We start from the raw sequence: 23,003 nt of genomic DNA on the forward strand, positions 1-23,003 counted from the left end.
TTAAATGTAAAATGCAAAAATGTACAAGGAAATGGACTTCAGATACATTTAAATATTTTTATTTACAAATCAGTTCACATTTGTGTTTAAGTTATTCATGTCCCTTATTTTCAAAACAAATCATCTTAATGAATCTGGGGCATCTTTGCAATAGAATCACATTTGTTGTAGACCCAATAAATTTGTTCTCCAAAAATATATACCCTGGAAGCTAAAACTGGAAATACAGTATCTGTATGTCAACCTGCCGCTGTACTTGAGAACTTCTGTCCTTGATGGTAAGCTAATGAGGGGTCACTAGTAGAATGTCTCTCTGATCTTTGCTTGCAGGCTGTCACATGTCTTCTTGGCATCGCCCAGCAACATTGATGTGTTGGGCTTGTAGAAAATGGGATTATCTACTGCAGCGTAGCCAACACCCAAGGTACGTTTCATCACAATCACCTGGGGTAGAGTTTGAATAAGTCACATGGTTACTTTTTGTATCACACAGCTAGAAATACAGTGACATGTCAAGGGTAATTTAAAAAAAAGGAAGACCAACCTGTTTGGACTTCCACACCTCCAAGACAGGCATGCCAGCAATTATGGAGTTTGGATCCTCTTGTGCTGCAGAATTCACTGTGTCGTTGGCTCCGATGACCAATGTCAAGTCTGTCTCTGTGGGCCACAGACGTTTACACATTTATACACAAGACAGACAAACCTCTGGCTGAATGCTCCGCAATTGTCCTCCTCACTAATGTTATTGGGTTCCCCAGCACCACACTTATCTCCCTCTGTCATAAACAGAACCATGTGTCTCAGACTGCAGGCCTGGTTGCTAAGAAAACAAGACTGTTGCCCTGATAACATGGCATGTCTAAATATCAAGACAACACGCGGCTGCGCCAAGTGCGGATGAAAGGGGGAAAAGATTATTACACATAATTGATCTTGTATTATTATCTGACACCTTCCTGCCAAAGTGACAACACATGGTTCTCCCTAAATATCCTGATAGCTCTGATAGAAAGTCTTTTAAAAGAAGAGTTTACCTGGGAAGTCTTCATTGATCTCATCCATCTCCAGTACCACATCATAGGGTACACCAGCCTCAGCCAAAAGGACATTCAGCTGGCCGGGCATACGACCGGCCACTGGATGGATACCAAACCTGTTGGAGATGGATGGTTATTGATTAGCATTGAAAACTGATCACTGATGCCCTGTTCCTGTGGCGCCATGAGTAAAAATGCACCTCACTTTCTAAACAAGTTCAGATTGTATTATTTCTATTCAGTGGTCAAGTATTAAGAGCTTTTGTTGAAAAAAAAAGGACAACAACTGAAAACTTTTTGCTTTAATATGAATTGTGATGACTGATGTATTTATTTTTTTTAATGGTAGGATAGGATTACGTTCTGTAGGACTGCATTGACCTGTTGTAATAATTAGGAACATTTACTGGAGATTTATTTTTCTAAAAAGATATTGATTTCAATAAATTTTGTTTGTTAACTTTTATTTAATGAGTTATGATGTTTTGTAGGATGATGTGCAAAGTTCATCCAAACATTTAAGCTGCATTTAAAGTACTATTTGGTTACTGAAAAATGTGATTAACAATTTTAAATGGCTCTTATGATACACGCAATATTTTTCCAGACAGTCTTTAGCCTTATAGATTAAATTGTGCTAAATTTTGACTGTTTTCTGAGTGTTTTTTTACTTTTAGACTAGATGACTAGTCTAAGTAAGCGTATAATAAAATGTTTAAAACAGCAATAATATCGTATTGTGGGGCTTCTGGTGATTCCCACACCTATTAGGAACATCCTTAGTATAAACATGTAAGTAGCATTTTCATGTTGTGGCTGGTGGAGATGAAGCCACCAGTATTAACTACTTTATATGTTGTTTGTTGGATCTATAACATGTTCACATGATTATTGTGCAAAATCTCAATTTGAAAAGTGACTAAAAACTATAATTGTCAGATAAAATGGTATAAAAAAAAAAAAAAGTTCCAGTGATTAGATTTTGTGGCATCTAGCAGTGAGTGTGCATAAGTGAAACTGCTCACAAGTGTGTAGGGAAACTACTGTGGAGAAAACAAAAATGCGAATGGCCGGATCTAGAGCCAGTGTTTGACTTGTCCGTTTTGGGCTACTGTAGAACGACATAGCAGCCCCAGTGGATGACGACCCACTCTAACCCATTCTAAGGTAATGAAAACACAACAAATCTTATTTTCAGGTCATTATAAACTAATGAAATCATGCTTATTAATATTATACACCATGTCTGCCAATAGATGCCCCTGAACCCCACACACTGGACCTTTGAAGTTGTCTTTTTTCCAAGCTCCCCAATGGCAAACTCACTGAGGAAAGAAGCTGCAGTGACCTTGTTTATACAGTAGATGAAGAGAATGAGTGTCGACATTCACCTGACAGTCTTGCCCTGTTCTGTCAGCATCTTCACCATGTCTGCGATCGGGTACTGAGCTTTGGCTGCACACAGACCCCAACCTAAACACAAAAACACGCAGAGAATAAACATGTAACAGCCTCGGAAGTTGCCGTCTTAATCTTAGCATATAATCAGCTTTATTTTACTAGTGTCTAGAGATTTCGTGATCCTTTCTTGGTTGCTTGAATCTATTATTCAATAGCATTTCCGATTCTGGTTTTGTGTTTTGTTTATGGCCCTATTGGAATAAATGGCACAGTTATTGTTCATTTTCAAATGAAAACACAGCAGTCCAGCAGGGGTTCAACAACAATAAAACCAGTGATGCCTTCTTTCTTTCGTCCCCCTCTCCCTGTCCTCATCCACCACAAGTCTCCTCTCTGTATTAAATCACAGGGGTTCATTGGTCTGAGAGACATTTTTCCTCTGAAGCCTTTCGCATGTGTGGTGTGCATTTGGGTCCCCTGCGTGCAAAGAACTCCTTTCCCTGGGTCTGCATAACCCCTATTTAACCCTGGTGGTCAGGTACCTTGTAGAGTTCAGCATTACCCCTAATCGAGTTTTTTGAAGCCAGTCGCCCGTAACCCGAATCTTCTAATTCCCCAGACAACTGGAGCCTTCTGTTTCCTCACTGCCATGCTTTGTTGTTGACAGCGCATGGAGAAATCTTGAGTCTGGACTCAATAGCTCTTATGACTTTTCACTGTTTCTCTAATCAAAGCAGCATGTTGGACCACACAGCTGTCCTTGCGTTGGTTTGGAGCCACTGGAAAACAACAGCAATCCAAGTATCCGAGTTATTCAGCGTTGTTCCTCTTGCTCAGGCTGTTTGACAACTACTTGGTTGTCAGACAAGTCTTGCTTTTTCTATTTAATAAATCAGAATGTGGTCTCCATCTCACACTCAAAAATCAAATCCATCATCCTCTACACTCTACTGACAAACATGTACTGACACACTCACTTTATCTGCTTTAAGAGTCTAGGTGGCTGCAGGGTCATTCATGGATGAACTGCTCCCTCTTGTGGTTACTGTGCTTCAATATTTTTTGTTAATTTAATTACTGTCACATCAATCTGTCCATTTCCAAATGCTTTGCAAGACTTCTCGCTTTTCCAGAGCTGCTGCAAAAACATTTCTGATCCCTAATTTGGCAGCGAGGTCAGACTCAGGGTGAAGTTAATCAGATGAGAGAGATCGTTGACATTATTGATCCAGACAGTCTGAAAAGCTGCAGCTGGAGTCCAGGAGAGGATCCATGCTATACAGTGATGAGAGAATCTGATATTAAATCTGTGCTCCACCTTAGTCTCTGATGTCAACCCAAACCTTGTTATACACATCTCTCTCCCAAAAAGCTGTGGCTTGTTATAGGAGAGCCTCCACTTTGTGCTGCGGAGAAGCTTTTGCTACTGTACTATATGTATGCATGGTTTAAAATGGGCTCAAAGATCTGGTAAAATTTGTCTTTAGATTAATAAAATAACAAAAAAGCAGACTTGCCACATTAAAGATAACATTTTAAATGGTTAAGTTTCAACCAAAATACAATTCTGTGGCTATTCTTAAACCTTATAAATGTTGACTACTGCACCATCTTTTTGACCATGAGCTATTTAAAATAAAAAATTATCAGACATTGTCTTGATTGAGCTGCCTGTTGGACCGGCTCCAAACAACAGTATTCTTAAAAGAGTAACTTTACCCCCAAGTCCGAGCTTACCTAGCTTGAAAAATGCTAAAATGATGTGTGAGGCAGAGGTTGATTAGAGCTGTGGTTCCCAACTAGTGGGTCATGGTACAAAAGTGAGCCGCGGGTCCATCCTGAATGGATGACAAGTGACTCGCAAACGTGTCAGGTTTGTAAGGGTCCTGTTGTAGAGTTAGTGACTAACAGACAGCTACTTCAAAGAGACAGCAAAGGAGCGCAACGGCATGGCCAAACTCATGCAGGAAACCAAATGTATTCAACTGTGTGGACCTTAAACTAATGACTAAGGAGAAATCTGGACCCCATGGCTGGAGCAGTTGGGAAATGCTGGATTAGAGGACGTTAACAGTCTTTTTTTTTTTTTTACATACATTTCATGACGTAGATAAGTCCCAACAGGTTGACTCGATGTCAGAATTGGTCTTGCAAAGTTCAGGGCTGATTTAAAACAGCAGAGGGCATGTTGAGCCTTTTCAACCCATGAAACGCAAACTGATGTGTTTTATCAAAGTATAGTAATATCATTTAGTTTACAGCTAAAAAAAAAAAAACCCACATTAACCAGTAAATCTTTAAATGTCGGCAGAGTTTCTCTAGTATTCCTTGGAACTGAAACTTGAAGGGGAACTCCACCAATTTTACACATCAAACTCTGTTTACAGGTCACGGGGACTACTAGAAAGCCCTTTTTGGCTTTAGAGGGAGCTGCTAGTGTCACCGTGTGTCTCAAATGACATCGCTTGAGTCAGCATCAGTTGGGTCTGAAGACTGCAAGTTTGAAAATTAAAAAAAAAAATTATATATATATATATATATATATATATATATATATATATATATATATATATATATATATATATATATATATATATATACACACACACACACACACACACACACATGTTGGTGTGGAGTTAGATAGAATTGAGCAGACCTCTGTAGCTCACCCTTTATCTGTGCTCTAGGCTACATTAGCTGCTACTAGCGTGACACACCCAAATCTGTACATTTGAGTGACTCAAGTGGAGTTGCTTTGTGGGTACTGTAGGTATCTGAAATGTCTGGTTCAGCTGCATCAGTTGTGATCCTCTCTTTTTCAACTATCCACCATGAGTCTGACAGTTATAAGCCAGTTATAGGCAATGCTAAATCAGTGGAGTGTACTTTTAATATTTCCATGTTATAACTGTTTTCTGAGAAAATACTTTTTGACATTGTTTACTATTTTGCACAGGACCAAACTGCTGAAAATAACACTCCTTAAAAAAATATTCAGTGGCCTCACAAATGTCACAATGTGTACCTGGTGTGATGATGATGTTGTTGGCTTCTTTGATTATGTCAATGGTCTGGTCCACGTTGACCTCAGTGTGAGTGCCAACAATCTCCATAGGCTTACCGCCCGCTGTGGAGGTGGTGCCGTAACCACCCAGGATCACATTGGGCAGGGAGCGGTTCATGGCCTTGAGAGAGAAGAGGACAATAACTCTGAGTTCACTGTGCTAGCTCACACATGTGGCTGGATATGTATGTCTACTCACCACACACATGATGTAGGAGAGGATGGCACCGGAGGAGCCGATCAGAGCTCCAACAATCGTCATGAGATTGTTGTCAAGCAAGAAGCCCTCAGCACACAGAGCCCATCCAGAGTAGCTGTTCAACACGGTGATGACCACGGGCATGTCAGCGCCACCGATGGCTGCTGTCAGGGTTACACCCTGTGAAAGGGTTGGAGAAGAAACAATAAACAAGGAGTTACTGCAAACACTTGAGCCAGTTAAGGGTCCAGTGTGTAGGATTTAGCGGGATATACTGGCAGAAATGGAATATAATATAATTAGTATGCTTTCTTTAGTGCATAATCACCTGAAAATAAGAATCATTGTGTTTTCGTTACCTTAGAATGAGCTGCTTATATCTACATAGGGAGCGAGTCCTCGACTACGGACATTACCATGTTGCACTGTCATGTTTCTACAGTACCCCATAACGGAAGAACCAAACACTGCCTCTCGATAGGGCCATTCGTGTTTTAGCATTTGTATCTGCCACTGTAATTCAGAGCTCCTCCCCAACCAGTGTGTTGGAAAAACAAAGATTTTTATTTTATGTGAAACTGCTTTTTTTTTAGTGTTTTCACCAGTTTAAATCACTGAGTTTGTAAGTTTGGAAGAGACCTCTGCAAATAATTCAGCTCTGGATAAAAACTTCCTTAACAATGATAATTGAATAAATTCTAACCTGTAGATGCTTTGACTGGTTGCAAACTTCACCACTAGATACCATTAAATCCCCCTAAATCTTACACATTCAACCTTTAAGTCAATTAAATCCAACTTGTTTCCAAAAATTAGAGTTCTGTTCTGCCTAATCTGTGGCAACAGCCACAATTTTAATGTGCATATCATCTATAATTAAGTTTCTAAATTACTGTACCATTATAACATCAATTTTAAATCACTGAGTACAGAGAGTACAAGTCACTGACAAAGTGCCAACATTTGCTCTGAATAAAAATATAATTTAATCCATGAATGTAAAAGAGTGATTGACATTTAGCGTACTCCAAGATGGGAAATCCCAGTTTTTAGATTAATTACTGAATTACAATTTTACTGAAAGAAAAGTTGCACATCTTCAAGCTTTTCCATTTATTTTAATCTGTTTTTCACTTCACCTGCTCTCCGCTGAGTGAATCACTGAAACTCACCATAACAGTGGAAAGCCCAGACACTCCTATTAGACAGCCCATGCCTGTACTGTAGCTGGAACTGAGCATAAAGGGCACCATGCCACCCACTGACGCTGCCATCAGACCAGCGTTCAACATGTGTCGTCCTGGCAACAGCAGCGGGGCGGAGTTCAGGAGGCCTATAAACGAAAAAACATTCCCAACAAATATTTTTCATAGAAGCCAGAAATGACTGTCACTCTTTCTTTAAGGCTGAAGGGGAATAATTTGACAAGATAAAACATGTAAACACACTTTTCTCCTCAGCAGTGTCGAGTGTCTTTGAACTCTCAGACGTCTCCATGGAGGCCTCTAATCAGCCGTCTAAGAGTCTGTCCCATCCACAAATCAGACAGCCGCCCTCCACCAACCACAGCCACGCAGCCACTACCCATAACAAATTACCAGAAAGCTTCTCATGTGTTCCTCTTGATCAGTCGCACTGCAATGTAAACTAGTGACTGCTGACACATGCACACAAACCCCCCCCCCCCCCCCCCCCCTGGATTTACCAGAGGATCTTTGGCTTTAACTAGATGAAAGAGACAATCAGCGCTGGAGGACGCATAGCTCAGTGTGTTTATGTAGATATTAGTGTGTTCGTGCCAAATGAAGAACAGTGATCAGTCAGTAAAGGACACAGTCTGCAGACTTTAAAACATGTCACACGCACACTGTGTATGCACTTTTATACTGTTCGGGTCTTTGAAAGCAGGGTTGCATGAAGTACCTTTCCGTAGTCAGTGTCTTACATACAGCAGAAGTCAGTCGGCACACCACCAGTTTGGAGAAGCAGGCTGGAGTACGATATAGAAGCTATATAATGTACTGCTGTGGACGGGGCAGCAACAAAATGTATTTTAGCCACCTAAAACACAACTGGGGGTGTGCCAACCACCTTGTATTGTATGTAATACACTGACTATGGATAAGTACCCCATACAATCACACTTCAAAAAATCCAAACCACCCTTTAAGTAGAATCCATTACCTTGAAGCTTGCCGTAGGCCACCAGTGAGCCACTGAAAGTGACACCTCCGATGTAGGTGCCCAGATACGCCACAGTCTTGAGTACGCCGGCGGCTGGGTGAGCGTCCAGGTGGGGGTACTCAATCATGAACTCGGCAACGCAGGTGAGAACAGCAGCCAGCCCCACAAGGCTGTGGAAGGCTGCCACCAGCTGCGGCAAGTCTGAGATTTCAATACGCTTGGCAATGGTCAGACCTGCGGTGGAGATATGAAGATCCGATAAACGACAGATCTCTGTAAATCTCTCTGAGTTACTACAGTTTGGCTGAGTCAAGCATGAGACTCCAAACTTCTCATGCACATTGGCTACAACTGAATACAAAATAAAAATGTTATTAAAAAAAAAAAAAAAAAAAGTAAAATGGTTAAAAGGCAAACACCTGCTTCCAGTAACTTTCCTCCTAACAAACAAGGCCTGATCTTCAAAGCCGATCTAATGAGTCCTAAGTTAGGTTTGTTTTCCTGAAAACAGTGGGTCACTAATCTAACACTGAGTAAACCCTCATGCTCTGCTGCCTGCCTGCGTGTGTGTGTGCTGATTAAAACGTCATTTATCATCCTGCTTTCTTTAATTACTATTAACATGTACAACATTCACACATAATGACGAGCTCCACTCATCTCTGTGTCTGGGTGGGATGATTAATGTTCTGTTATGAATTAGCAAAAAATTCACACTCTTCAAAGAGCAGAGCAGTTGCATGCAAAGTTAACAACATGTAACTCATTCATGATGGTCTTTGACTTTCCTAAACAAACTGTTTGACTTCAAAGCAGCCATGGAGCTTTATTAATTTTGTTTCTTTTTAGATGGAGACTGAAACAGAGATGTCTCAGTCTCCTTGTCATGATACAGTATAGCCTGTTTCCTCGGGGCTTTAGATAATGATCGACAACAAGATTTGCTCTGAAACTAAATTAGGCAGTGCTGCAATAAACAATTATCAGTGCCAGAGTGGGCCTAAAAGCAGGCAGCTACGTACCCAGGGTTCCCCCTGTGGCCATGGCCAGAGACATCTGAGACAGCAGCTCTGGTGAGGGTTTGAGGGCACCGAGGGTGGCAGCGATGCCCCCCGCCACTCCAATCATGCCCAGGGCATTCCCCAAGCGACTGGTGCCTTGGGCAGAGAGGCCTGCCAGCGCCCCAACACAACACAAGCCTGAGCCCAGGTACATCATCTGGAGGTAAAAAAAGGAAAACACAAGTCAGACTTATTTGTGAAGCGCTTGATCACAGTTAGAGTCACAATCAAGTCACTCAAAAATCTTCCTTAAATCATCAAGGAATAAACAATAATAAAACAAATGTAATGGTAAATATAAAATCTTATTAAAATACTCAGAGCTGAAGTGATTTGATGATTATTCGATTAATTGATCCACAGAAGATAAATTGGCAACTATTTTCATAGTTAATTCATTCTTAAAGGGGCATTTTGTAAGATTTAGGGGATCTATTAGCAGAAATGAAATATAATATTTAAAGTTTTGTATTCTTTAGTGTATAATCACCTGCTACAAATCAAACTACAAATCACTGAGTTTTCCGTTACCTTAAAATGAGCCGTTTATATGTACATACGGAGCAGGACCTCTTATGCGGAGTCCGCGATGTTGTTTCTACGGGGTCTTTCGCATTTTTGCGTTACCTGAAGGCCACCTTAGGTTCTACAACATGCTTGGAAAGGGAGGGGTGAGGGGAAGGTATTCAGTAGATTGCAATCTGCAACCTCACTGCTGAATGCCACTAAACACTGCAACTTAAAGTCATTTTTATGCAAAACTGCTCAAAGGCACAGAACACATGAGTAAATGTAGGCAAGTAACTACCGCCTGCTGAGGTGATATTCATGTTGAATGTGGGCAGCACCTAATGTTACTGCTTGCTGGCTAATGTTAGCTAGCTGGCTAATAAACACCAGGAAATTTTTTTTGGTACATTTTCCATTTTCTTACATTTCATGCCTGCCATCCACGTGATGCTAAGATGCTAATTTGCTTTGCCACCGGAAGTTAATGTTTTATTCAGCCCCTGGTTCCCATTTAATGGTGAATATTCACCACCTCTTCACTTCCAGTTTTAAATTCAAATTCAAATCTTTGGGAGGGGTTTTGGGGACATTTTTCTGAATTCACTGACATTTTGCAGTCTTTGAGACAATGCCACCCTAGTACTCATCAAAACAATTTACAAGCAAAAAACCCCAAATACGAATGCAACCACACTCTTGATAGCATTCACAAGAATCCATCGCACCTGAACGAAAACAACCACTTAGAGCTGACTTGTCTCTGACACAGTGTCAACCACTACTAGTGCACGGTGTGCTGCCAACAAAATAGCAAAGCCGAGTAAACAGAAGACCAAAAACAAAAAAGAATTAGAATTACCGCCCCGCCATTGTATGCCTCCACCAGTCAAGTTTCTCCTACAGTTTAATATGGATGATTCACACCCACCCCCCTGGCAGCACAGAAGATCTATGTAACCAGCACAGTCTCAAGGTTTGATGTCAACAATTAAGTATCTGACCAAATGCCTCTCCTTCTGTTCCTGAAATATGACCTTGAATAATGGCCAGAAAAGTGTGAAAAATGCAGAACATTATGATGTCACAGTAAAGCTGACCTTTGATCTTTTGGGCCTTATTTTATCCTGATAAACATTTGTGTGAAGTTTTGTCATAATTTACATATAAATTCTTAATCAACATATTTTGTGAGGTCAGACTGACCTTGACCTTTGATCACAAAATTCTAATCAGTTTATTCTTCAGTCCTTGGCCACGGCTATCGCTAGAGCGGAGGCATAAAAGGGTAATCAAGCTGAGATAAAAGAAGAGTAAACATCTGAGCACCTTTTCCGAGGTGGAGAAAGCCACAGGACCAAATCCAAAACTGAAGTTGCACAGGGGAGAGGGGCTGTGCAGCATATGCATGAGTACCGACACTGATTCTGACTGGTTGTCATTCCGGCACAGTGGATTCTTACAAATGCGATTAGGAGCACTCAGGAGCAGAGAAACATGATTTTTTGTATATATATATATATATAGTGTTATCAAAATAGCGATTTATCGATACATATCAATTCTGAATATTTAAAAGGTGGTTTCCGTACTAATCCTTTGCAGTATTGATACTCAGTACCAGCTGCGATTTCTCTCTGTGTTATTGTTAATGTTTACTACAGTCATTCTGCTGCTCTCTGCTACTAACCAAGAAAAGTTGTGGTTATCATGTTATAGCCTTGCTTCATTTATCTTTAAAGAAAAACTGTTTAATTGACAGCCCTCAATGTCAATTTTTTTCAAGGTATTGTATCAAACATTTCAGTATAATGATAACATAGTGACAGCTACCTATTGAAAATTTAATACTAGTTACTTAATACAATATATCTTAATAAGAATGTGAGTAAAATATATATATATATATATAATATATAATTATTATTATATTTTATATATATATATATATATATATATATATATATATATATATATATATATATATATATATATATATATATATATATATATATATATATATATATATATATATATATATATATATATACACACACACATACACACACACACACACACATATGATGTATATCCTGTCACCTGCTCAATGTTGTATCCAGCAGCTACTGACGCTCCATATCCACCAACAAATGCAGCCCCAGGCAGCATGTACAGATAGTTGTACTCAGGAGGGTCAGTGGGACGCTTGAACATGTCCAACATCCTCTGTGTGATCAAGAAACCACCTGTATATATACAGAAAATAAGTAACTGTCATTTGATTGGACGGGAAGTTAATCTTGTTCTCTGTTGATATTTTTGTGTTTAAGTATCAGACCAGCAATGTTGATGGAGGAAACAAAGGCAGCAGCAAGAGCGAGAGTCTCAGGCAGCGAGGAGGGCGTGAGGCCTCCACCCATCAGCACCAGACCGCCAACTGCTGTCAGACCTGCCAGAGAGAAGACCACACATTTAAAAAAAGGTTTAGACATGCCATCAGGAAAACATGAGGTGTCCCAGGTGTCTAAACTTGGCTGTAACCAACTTATGACTCCTGACCTGAGATGGCATTGGTGACAGACATGAGGGGTGAGTGCAGAGCGGGGGTCACACCCCACACAGTGTGGTATCCCACAATCCCAGCCAAGCCAAAGGTGGTGACCATCTGAGTGAAAGCTGCGTTGGGGGAGATGATGCCCAGAGCCAGACAGGTGGAGACACCTACAGAGAGACACGCGTTGGTGTTGTTATGTTGTGCACAACTCTTTCCATATTGATGTAGTGGGAAAAAAATGTGCAGTTGTTTTTTCCAGTCCCTTTTTTTACCATAAAAGCAATGGAATAATTGAAGAGGAAAAACAAACACTTCTCTATTCATAACAGGTTATGCAAGTGTGTGATTCATAGTTTCTCTGAGACTTCAAAGAGCTGAACTCATACGTCATACATTACTGAAAAATGTATTCCCCCACTGTGCTCAATTATAACGTCTACATTCAAAAGTCCCATTAAGATCTGGTGATCTCAGTGCTCTGAGCAATAAAAGCTCATTTTAAAAATGCCAAAACTTTCCAAATAAGATACTGTTTGAAACTTCGGCTGCAACTAACATTCATTTTTATTATCAATTAAATCACAGATTATTTTCTTGATTTTTTAATTTATCTTTTGGTCAAAATTACATCAGAAAAATAGTGAAAATAATAGGGCTGCACCCCGAGAGTTGAAGATCTGAATCAACTGAGATTCTTCAAGTTGAGTAGTCTCTTTTTTTTCTGTCAGTCTGTGTGCAGGATGCTTCTGGAGAAAATTTAGGCCTGAGATTTAGCTGCTGAGTGAGTGCTCCTTGCTCTCATGCTGCTCTCCGATACAGGCAGCTGCAGACTCAGACCCAGGGTGAGTCTGAGTGAGATGGAGGCAGCTGCCTGGCGGAAGAGAGGCTTTGCCCAGTCAGGCTCCAAAATAACATTATCTTCTGCCTTCTTCTCAGAAGTGGGTAATTTACAGCTCAAAGCAACTTAACATAACACAGTCTCTGCTAGTCTCTGGCTCCTGGCTTTGCATTAGCATAGTTAGCAAGCATTAGCTCAGAGGGCTAACTTGATTTGTTACATGAACGTTGCTGTCACCCTGAGAATCCCATTGAACATTGTTCAAACTCTCAAACTCTATATGGAAAAAAAAAAGGGAACAAATAGTCAAATATTTGTATTAATCGGCCAAATCCAATTCAACTGATGTTATTCTGAATAGCTGTGAGCAAATGGGGATGTCTTCCAATTGCTTTTTTTTTGCCAAACAAGACATCCAAACCCAAAGATGCTCTGTTTATAGTTTGATTTATGACAGAGGGACAGCAAATCGTGCGTGAAAATGTACTTCTATCTATCACCAAGATAGTAGGTGATTCAGTTTTCCAGTTAACTAATTGTTACAACTCTATTTGGAAAGCTTAATTTCATTATGTTGGAATACGGTTAAGTGTACTGTTAAATATAAACTTTGGTTTTTCTTCAGAAGAAAAGGACCTTTTTAAAAATTTGGGGAAAATAAAAAAAGGTACAAAATATTATTCAAAAGAACTTCGGTTGTGTTCAGTAGTGTGGACACAGAAATAATTTTTTTGTCAATCTGCTCTGGGCCACTTTTATATGTGCTCCTAAATAAGATACATATCCAATCACTGGCTGTGCAACAGCTATGAGAACAGTCATATCAGAATTCAAGGAGAACAAGATCACCATCACCAATGACAAGGGTTGTCTCAGCAAGGAGGACATTGAACGCATGGTCCAGGAAGCTGAGAAGTACAAGGCTGAAGACGATGTCCAGCGTGACAAGGTGTCTGCTAAGAACGGCCTGGAGTCGTACGCTTTCAACATGAAGTCGACTGTGGAGGATGAAAAGCTTGCTGGCAAGATAACTGAAGACGACAAGCATAAGAGTGTTTTTCCCATAAAATCATGTTGTTATTTTTTCACGTCACACTGCATTGCACAGCTCAGATTACTCACCATACTGTTTTGGAGCAGTCTGTTTAAACTACAAAAGGCTGCCATAGCCTTACTGCTAATAGAAAGCCAATAGATCCCAACGACCAGATGCTTTCTGACGGAGACAGCTTGTCTACATGCTGCGAAAGCCCACTTGTACGACAGCCCGTTAATCCGAAAACAAACGGCCATTGCACAGTCTCCCAAACAAAAGCATGTGGCTAATTAATTTCCTGAATGACTCTTTGGACCTCCCTAATATAGTGATCGTTCAGGATATGAAGCTGGCACCACTATTCATTCATTCATTTTTTGTTGTTTTTGTTGTTGTCCCAATGTGCATTTGTGTGACGAGGCATTTCAGGGCAGAGACCCGTTCACACTGATGTCAGATATGGGTCATTACAAACAAGAATGTGCACAGTCTAGGCAGAAAGCACTTAGGGGAAATAATCTGATTGATTATGAAACTGCACTAAATGTCCAGTAATCTTAATATTTCTGCATGTATCTGTGTATTTGTGTCTGACCTCCAGTGTAGACGCTCGCAGAGGTCATGGTGCGTCTGAAGGGGGAGATCTCCGCTGCTTTCTCAGCCTCCAGCTCTGCGACTGATTTCTGTTTCACTGGGGGTGGGGGGACTGTTTTGGGGAGAGGAGACGGGAAAATGTTCTTGCCGTCCTGGACACATTAGAGAGCACACACAAGAGGATCAGTGTGAGAACACAGAGGATGTCCACAGAGTTTTGCGTGAGAAACAGACATCAAGACTTGCATTGTGGGAGATCTCGCCTGGATGGTGGGAGCACTCAAAACACAAATTCATGGACCGCATAGGAGATTATACTGAACAAACAGCAATCACGAACCAGTTACCAGTGGTTTTGAAGGATAAATTCTCTTTTAAGGGGCCTGAATAATGCTTAGTTTAACAAGGGGTAAACTGATATGTCCTGTTGAGGTTGCATGCTTTCTCTGCCATAAACAATGTGTCAAAGCTAAAATTCCTGGAAAAGTATATTTTGAAACGTTCATAACATTCTTGCCGGGATCCAACATGAGCTATTCCCAGCTGGGATTGGGTTTTTAGTACTCATTTGGCGCAGTATCCTAGCATGACAGAATCTGATAGCTCGTGCCGAGAGGGAGGGAGGGGTGCCAGCAGAGACGGAGGCTGCCAGCAGACAGTTACAACACATAGAAAACCCACCTTCATAACAAGAGTCCCACGGATGACATGGTCAAGTGTTCCATAGTCAAACTCGTCTTTGGGCTCGTAGTGGAAGTATTCCTTGTCTGGGCTGATGGCCTTCAGCAGCTTCAGGATGTTGTTTGAATACAGAGTGCTGGCCTGGGTGGCCATGCGGCTGGGCAGGTCTGTGTAGCCGATGTGTGTCACTCCCTAGAGTACATCATCAGTGAATTTTACATAAAGACAGGCTTTCTTTTGTTTCTTATCGGCTGGCTACACAGACACCTCACCTTGTGAACATACAGCTCCCCAGGCTTGGTGGTCTCAATGTTGCCTCCTGCCTCTGAAGCCAGATCCACCACCACAGAGCCATCCTTCATCGACTCCACAAACTCCTTCTTGATCAGAATAGGAGCCCGCTTTCCTGCATGAAAGCAGGAAACATAAATTGGTTTGCATATAAATGCAGGTTTTGATTGAATGTTCAGAAAATTGAAAAGAGAACATGCAAATTTCTGTGTTTTTCCATCCACTACTGTTGTGCGAATACTGGGAGTTAGGCCATCAAGATAAGTAGCAGTTAGGGCTATTTCAGGTGCCACTGCAAAAGAGGATGTATGTCAATGTGCTGACATGATTAAAAAAAATTGCCAGTCAAACCTCAAACAGAGGAAAACAGTTGTAGTAATGGAGCATACTGTACAATTAAAATAGAGAGTTTAACAACTATATTACAGCTATGTGCTCTTTGAAGAGTTCTAGTAACAGTCATGTGTGCTTTCATAAGCTTGTTTTTGTGATTTTTTTTTTTTTTTTTTAATTTAAAAAATATTTTTAACTTGAAGCCACTGGCCAGATGCGGGCGGAGCAGAATTCTTCCATTTGAGCAAAATGTCATTCCAAGCGCAGAGCAAAAGTCACCATACGGTGCTCTGCAGATGTCAGGTTGGAATCATCTCCACCAGCAATGACAAACAATGCAACAAAAGGGTCCATAGTCGTATTTTGTGATATTTTGATATTTTTTTTATGTTTCTTCTCAAGCTTTTTTTCATGCACATAAGAAGAGGATGGAAATGCACCTACAGAGACAAGTGAGATGCAACAAATGTTCATATTATCATGCAGTCTAAAACACAGGAAAATCAGAGAACAATGAATCCATGTTAAAGCTGCAATAATCAATTTTTGAACACAAGGGGGCAGAAAAACATCTAAACAAGCATCAAAAACAAGCTCATCAAGTTCTTATGGCTAATGTGCTTGAAATTAGTTGCCTACTTAGAGAATCTCTTATCAGTGATTTCAACCAGACTGAGGTAATATATTTGTCATCTGGTTCACCGTTACTATGCAAAAAATATTGATCAATGCAGCTTTTGACAGTTAACGTTAAAAGACAAGAGGGAGAAGTGCGACTGACCTGGAATCAGGGCAGTGCTAATGACAATGTCAACCTCTTTGCACTGCTTGGCGAACAGGGCCATCTCAGCATCAATGAACTCCTGAGACATCTCTTTGGCGTAACCTCCAACCCCCTCACCAGACTCTTTAATGTCGACTTCTAAAGGCTCTGCCCCGAATGATTTGAACTGCTCCAGGGCTGCTGGCCTGACAGTCGAGACACAGTCAGGTTATTGTCAACGTCACAACCATTAGTTTGAGACATAACATCTCTTCTTTCAGTCTCATACCTGGTGTCAAATCCTCTGACTATGGCTCCCATCGACTTGGCTGCACCTGCTGCTGCCAAACCAGCCACTCCACCTCCAATAACCAGGACCTGTGGACAACAGAAACATTAATAAGCAAAGACTGTGGGAAGATGAACCAACCATGCTAACATGCATAAAAACAGTTACCTTAGCTGGGGGCACTTTTCCTGCAGCTGTGATCTGACCAGTAAAGAACCTGCCAAAGTGGTTAGCAGCCAGAACCACAGCCTTGTACCTACAAAACAGATAATCAAGTCAAACTTACTGTCATCAGACACTCTGAACAGCAACAAACATTGAAATCTGCATTTACATGAGTATTTTTCTTACCCGGCGATGTTAGCCATGGAGCTGAGCGCATCGTAGCCCTGTGCGATGGTGACTCTGGGCACCTGGTCCATGGCCAGCACGTTGCTCTGCCTCTCTGACAGCTTGCTCATCAGCTCTGGGTTCTGTGCTGGATAGATGAAGCTCACCAAGGTGGAGTTTGGCTTCAGGAGGTCTGCCTCGGTCAGACTGGGGGCTCGAACCTACAGCAGAAAAAGGACATTACAGATGTAAAAACTCAGTAACATCTAGACTTAACAATACACAGTTGTTTTATTAGCAGACCACATCCTGTACAAACCTTGAGGACCAAGTCTGAGCCAAGGGCTCCATTGACGTCAGTGATGCTGGCTCCAGCATCTCTGTATTGCTGGTCAGAGAACTTGGATCCCTCACCAGCGCCGCTCTCCACCTGCACCTGGAAGCCCTGTTTGACCAGCGCCTCCACCCCAGCGGGAGACAATGCCACTCGACGTTCATTCTGTAATGTCTCCTTAGGAACCCCAACCACTAGGTCCTTGTAGAGCACACCTGAACACACAAACCAGCTGAGAGTGAGTCAGCAGAACATAAAACGCTATGGATTACATTAACAGGTCTCTCTTTAAAAAACATTATCTGGTTGGTGGGTCACTTTGAAGAAGTAATTCACTACTGGAGGAATTGGTGCTACATGACCAGAGAAAACAGGGGAAAAGGACTGTGGCATTTGCTTTTGCTCAAGAGGTAGAAAACCTACAACTACCAGGATGCACTGGTGGTTTGATCTTGCATTCGTTTTGTATTCGGAGGTCGGAAATTCCCAGTTTCCAGGCGGAAGTTTAAACTCGAACGCACCCTGAGATCAGATTTCCAACTCGGAAAGAAAGAAATAGGCAATACAGTAAAATAATCTTGGTTTATATTTGATCAGCACTACCTGGTTTTACAGTTTGACCTGAGTTTGAGAGAGACAGAGAAGGGCGGCTCTCTTGATCTGCTTCTATACCCTTTGTGTCCATGGCAACGGGCATACGAAAATGCCTCAGTACAGTGACAGCCCTAAAGCCAGTCAAAATCCACTGGATGATCTGGCAGATTTGAGCTGGGAGATGAGCAAGGATATCTGGGTGCTGGTAAGATGGAGGGAAGTTTACCACAGTTCATTTACACATACTGCCCATGTTGCTATGATACAAAGCTGGTTTAAAATCGGCAAAGTATTGCTTTAAGCGTAGAAGCCTGCTGACGAGAATAATGTTAACTCTCTGAAAGCCACTGCATCTCAATAACCCTCTGCTTGTTTCTGTGCAAATGATGTGCTTCAGTTCTGTTTCCTGTGTGTTTGTGTAGCCTGTCCTCTTACAGAGGTGGACAGGAAGTCATGAGGCTCCAGCTGTTTGGTGACACGTGAAAGCTGCCTGATACCAACTGGATCCATTTTCGTCATGTGTGTTCACATTCTATGTATATTTTTGTCATTTTTGTCACTTGGCTTGACTATACTGTAATTTTATTTTGTTGGTTATTTTGCACACACGTCAAGGTTTTTTGGGGGGGAAGTGAGGATCGAAGGCAGGGAAACTCAGCTTGCTTTGCCCAGGGGGGAGTGTTGCAAAATGACAGGAGGCCAGGGGCCAATTAATAAGCCTTTCCTAATATTTATCAGTATACAATAAATGAAATGGCTGTTTTCAAGCTTACCATGTCTGCTAACCTCACTCATCTTTGCCAAGAGGGAAATCTAGCTGCACCAGCCCCACACATGTCAGGTGTATGCAGGGGTGTTTCAAGGATTTAAGGACATTCGGACCGGAACTCTGTCTTTGGGGGCTGGAGGACCCTCCAGTGGCACATGTAATGGTCAGTGGGACACCCTATTGCGGGCCAAAATTGGCACACAGGCTGTAAGTTAAATATCAGTGATGTAAGAACAGAGGGTCTCGCATGGTGTACAGATCATAAAGTCTCTTGAGGCACATTGTGATGTTGAGGTATATACATAAAATTGACTTGACTAAAAACTTTGATACAAAAAAACCCATCACTTTATAATACAGGGAGCTTCTGCTACAACACAGGAGAGCATGCGTGTATAGCCGAGATTGTGCGGCTGGCAACAGTGTCAGGTTACACATTTCTCTCCATACATGGAATGGTGACCTCGCCACCATGGAGACATTACTAGCAGGTGATTGGCTCTGAGCCAGCACGCACAGAGAGTGAGAGGCCTGCACTGCCACGCCGACAGAATTCAAACTTAAAAAGCACTCAGCAACTCACAAAACTCCCACAAACACTCAGTGACATGTGCCCTGCCGACGGGCTCCATAAACAAACGCCTTGTGAATATGATCTGCCAGGCTGCAGTTAAACTTTTACATGTCACCTTTAATTGACCTCTCATATGTTCTCACATGTTAGCAGCTCCCACAGCGAGTACAGTGAGCATAGCCGGCCCCGGCCTGCTTCACCACAGCCTTCCCTATTTTGGGAACATCTCTAGCAACCTGCTCCAAACAGTTCATGATCTGTGGAGTTTTCCACTCTTCTGGCCAGGGGGAAACTGTCCTTGAGTGAACTCTCATTCCTCAACTCAGACACAGAGGAAATCCAAACCAAAAGAAAGCATGCAGACCCAGGATGTCCTCTGTGAACAAAAATATTGCAAGGTTAAGCAGAAAGATTTTTAATAGAGCTGAACATTTCCTACCTCTGGGGGCATTTTGGTCCCATAACACAGGGAAAGTCCTGAAAGTCCTCCTTCCAGGTATCCTCTGACGGACCCCTCGCTGGAACAAGACGACAGAGGAGCTGGAGAAGCAGCGCAGGAGGGTCGACATGGCCACTGAGCGTCCGCCCTGGCTCTTGAAGATGAACACAAACAAGCAGAGGTAGGTGGTAAGTGAGCACTACTTCTGCACCTGCTGTCAAATAACAAAGCACATTATAATCCCCCCTCCACCACAAGTAGGTCCTGAGCCCCCCTGGTCTGGTCACACTCTCAGGCTGTCTGTGCAGCGAGGCCTACAGACAGCAAAGTGACATTTCAGCTCTGCAGGACACACACACACAGGGCCCAGGGTTGATTACACTCCCTGCTTGTTCGCGAGAACTGGAATTATGACGGCACAGGGGGGGGAGACTGTGCCAAGTCTGGCCTGGTTGTTGTGAGCAGGACCAAAGAGAAGAGGGCAGGGAATTAGATAAAACGTGGTGGGGCTAGAGAGGACAGCTCAGGACTCAGGACACAGACACACACCTTCTTACACTAACAAGATTATAATAAATGCTGTCTGCAAATGCTGAAAATAAATAAAACAAAATATGCACAATTTTAGCACTAAAAAGTGAAAATATGTAGGAGAACCTCTGCTTGGTGTTTTGACTTCTAGGTCAGATCAGCTGTATTTGCTATTTATTCCCATTCATTCATTCATTCATTCATTCATTTAGTGAATCACACAGTCAATCAGTGTCCTTCCCCCACCTGCTACTAATTCATTCATAAATTGAAGGATTTGCGTCATCATTGTCACACTTGCCTCTCAGATTCCCAGAAAGAGCAGGTTAATAGTTGAACTTTCCCTCAGCAGCAGGGTCACCTATCAGACGTCCTACCATAAAACTCCCTCGTCTGCTCGCAGGGACAGACAGACGACCTTCCGCAGTTTCGATATCACTGCTGCACTATTTATATATAAATAGCAAGTCATGTGACTTCACTCCTGACCACCACTAGAGCAGATAAACTGTCTGCACCCGCTGCTGCCAGACAAACCTGCGATTTAAAGGCTGGATTAACATGTTTATCACAAATAGTCTCTGGTAAATATATTTTTTAAGAAGGTATGCTTACATGGACGGTGTCGAGAGTGTCTCTCTTGCTTCCTACGCAGCTCTAAAATAAAAAAAATGATGTTAAAGTTACACACACACACTTGAATTGGGGACACGTATTGGGCAAACTGTGTGTGTGTTTAAATTTTTTTCGGCGTACTGCATTTTAGTTTTTGCACGCAGGGTGACGCCAGAGCACCAGAGACAAGTGCAAAAGTTAAAAATGGTTGGACAACCATAACTATTCCCTTCACTATTATTATTATTATTATTATTATTATTATTATTATTATTCCATTTTTATTTTTTGCTATTTTCATGTATACATTTTATTTAAAACATGGAGACATTTCCAACAAAAGTGGCATTGTACATGGACAGATCATGAGTCAATGGGCCCCTGGGCACAGATATCCAAAAGGCCCTACCATCTCTCTTACATGGGTGCAAGACATACAGACCTTTTGGTGTGTTTGCCTCTTTTTTTCTTCATTTTGTGTCTCTCAGTGACACTAGAATTTGTGGCCTTGCACTGGGAAAACAATCGCTCCCTAAATGCAGATACAGTCAGGTCCATAATTATTTGGACAATGATACAGTTGTCATCATTTTGGCTCTGTACACCACCACAGTGGGTTTTAAATGAAACAATGAATACCTGCTTAAAGTGCAGACTCTCAGCTTTCATTTAAGGCTTTTTTCAACAATGTAGTATGAACCGTGTAGGAATTACAACCATTTCTTCACACAGTCCCCCGACTCTAAGGGCTCATAAGTATTTGGACAAACTAACATAATCATCAATTAAACAGTCGGTTTTAATACTTGGTTGCAAATCCTTTACAGTCAATGACTGCCTAAAGTGTTGGACACATAGACATCATCAGATGCTGGGTTTCTTCCCTGGTGATGCTCTGCCAGCCCTTTACTGCAGCCGTCTGCACTTCCTGCTTGTGTTTTGGGTGTTTTGCCGTCAGTTTTGGCTTCGGCAAGAGAAACGCATGCTCAATTGGATTCAGGTCAGATGATATGACTTGGCCATTGCAGAGCATTCCACTTCTTTGCCTTAAAAATGTCTTTGGTTGCTTTTGCAGTATGCTTCAGGTCATTGTCCAACTGCACTGTGAAGCATCGTCCAGTGAGTTTTGAAGCATTTAGTTGAATCTGAGCAGATAATGTAGCCCCAAACACTTCAGCTTTCATCCTGCTGCTCTTGTAAGCAAGACAAGACTTCACTAGAATAAATACAGAGGGTTTATCACAAGATGTAAACCATTGGTTAGCCTTAAAAATGGAAGGCCAGATTAGAGTTTGTCAAAAACCATCTAAAAAGCTTGTACAGTTGTGGAACAGCATACTATGGACAGATGAAACAAAGATCAACTACCAGAATGATGGGAAGACAAGAGAAGGAAGAAGGGAAGGAACTGCTCATGATCCAAAGCACACCACCTCATCAGTGAAGCATGGTGGAGGTATGTTGTTATGTCATGGCCATGTATGGCTGCCAGTGGAACTGGTTCTCTTGTGTTTATTGATGATGTGACTGCTTACAAGAGCAGCAGGATGAAAGCTGAAGTGTTTGGGGCTACATTATCTGCTCAGATTCAACCAAATGCTTCAAAACTCATTGGACGATGCTTCACAGTGCAGATGGACAATGACCTGAAGCATACTGCAAAAGCAACCAAAGACATTTTTAAGGCAAAGAAGTGGAATGCTCTGCAATGGCCAAGTCATATCATCTGACCTGAATCCAATTGAGCATGCGTTTCTCTTGCTGAAGCCAAAACTGAGGGCAAAACACCCAAAACACAAGCAGGAAGTGCAGACGGCTGCAGTAAAGGGCTGGCAGAGCATCACCAGGGAAGAAACCCAGCATCTGATGATGTCTATGTGTCCAACACTTTAGGCAGTCATTGACTGTAAAGGATTTGCAACCAAGTATTAAAACTGACTGTTTAATTGATGATTATGTTAGTTTGTCCAAATACTTAT

General features: G+C 41.7%; 1 protein-coding gene across 2 annotated transcripts; it reads right to left on the bottom strand.

Annotated features, from left to right (window-relative positions):
- Positions 1-43: 43 nt before the first annotated feature.
- Positions 44-21,083, bottom strand: LOC125880347 (NAD(P) transhydrogenase, mitochondrial-like). Of its 2 annotated transcripts, none has more exons than XM_049562704.1 (22): positions 21,025-21,083; positions 19,879-20,032; positions 17,488-17,717; positions 17,190-17,389; positions 17,007-17,094; positions 16,839-16,927; positions 16,568-16,755; positions 15,435-15,568; positions 15,163-15,354; positions 14,483-14,633; positions 12,019-12,180; positions 11,798-11,908; positions 11,560-11,705; positions 8,914-9,109; positions 7,892-8,125; positions 6,880-7,040; positions 5,708-5,887; positions 5,470-5,629; positions 2,432-2,513; positions 1,038-1,156; positions 545-660; positions 44-444 (listed from the first exon to the last, which is right to left on the bottom strand). In XM_049562704.1, the coding sequence occupies exons 2-22, from the start codon at positions 20,006-20,008 to the stop codon at positions 298-300; spliced, it is 3,216 nt and encodes a 1,071-aa protein (XP_049418661.1). In that variant the 5' UTR covers positions 20,009-20,032; positions 21,025-21,083; the 3' UTR covers positions 44-297. The 2 variants fall into 2 exon arrangements, with proteins under 2 accessions (XP_049418661.1, XP_049418653.1); XM_049562696.1 differs by lacking the exon at positions 21,025-21,083 and adding an exon at positions 20,711-20,863.
- Between the last annotated feature and the right edge of the window lie 1,920 nt (positions 21,084-23,003).

The sequence above is a fragment of the Epinephelus fuscoguttatus genome, linkage group LG2, assembly GCF_011397635.1.
Source record: "Epinephelus fuscoguttatus linkage group LG2, E.fuscoguttatus.final_Chr_v1".
In the NCBI taxonomy this organism is placed as follows: domain Eukaryota; kingdom Metazoa; phylum Chordata; class Actinopteri; order Perciformes; family Serranidae; genus Epinephelus; species Epinephelus fuscoguttatus.

What these genes read in the sequence shown, in the direction of transcription:
- LOC125880347 (XM_049562704.1), bottom strand. Translation starts at nt 20,008, where the DNA reads ATGTCGACCCTCCTGCGCTGCTTCTCCAGCTCCTCTGTCGTCTTGTTC. An exon ending in TAGCACTGCCCTGATTCCAG is followed by an intron (nt 15,569 to 16,567) that starts GTCAGTCGCACT and finishes GCTTTCATGCAG; the next exon opens with GAAAGCGGGCTCCTATTCTG. An exon ending in TCTCCTACATCATGTGTGTG is followed by an intron (nt 5,630 to 5,707) that starts GTGAGTAGACAT and finishes TTCTCTCTCAAG; the next exon opens with GCCATGAACCGCTCCCTGCC.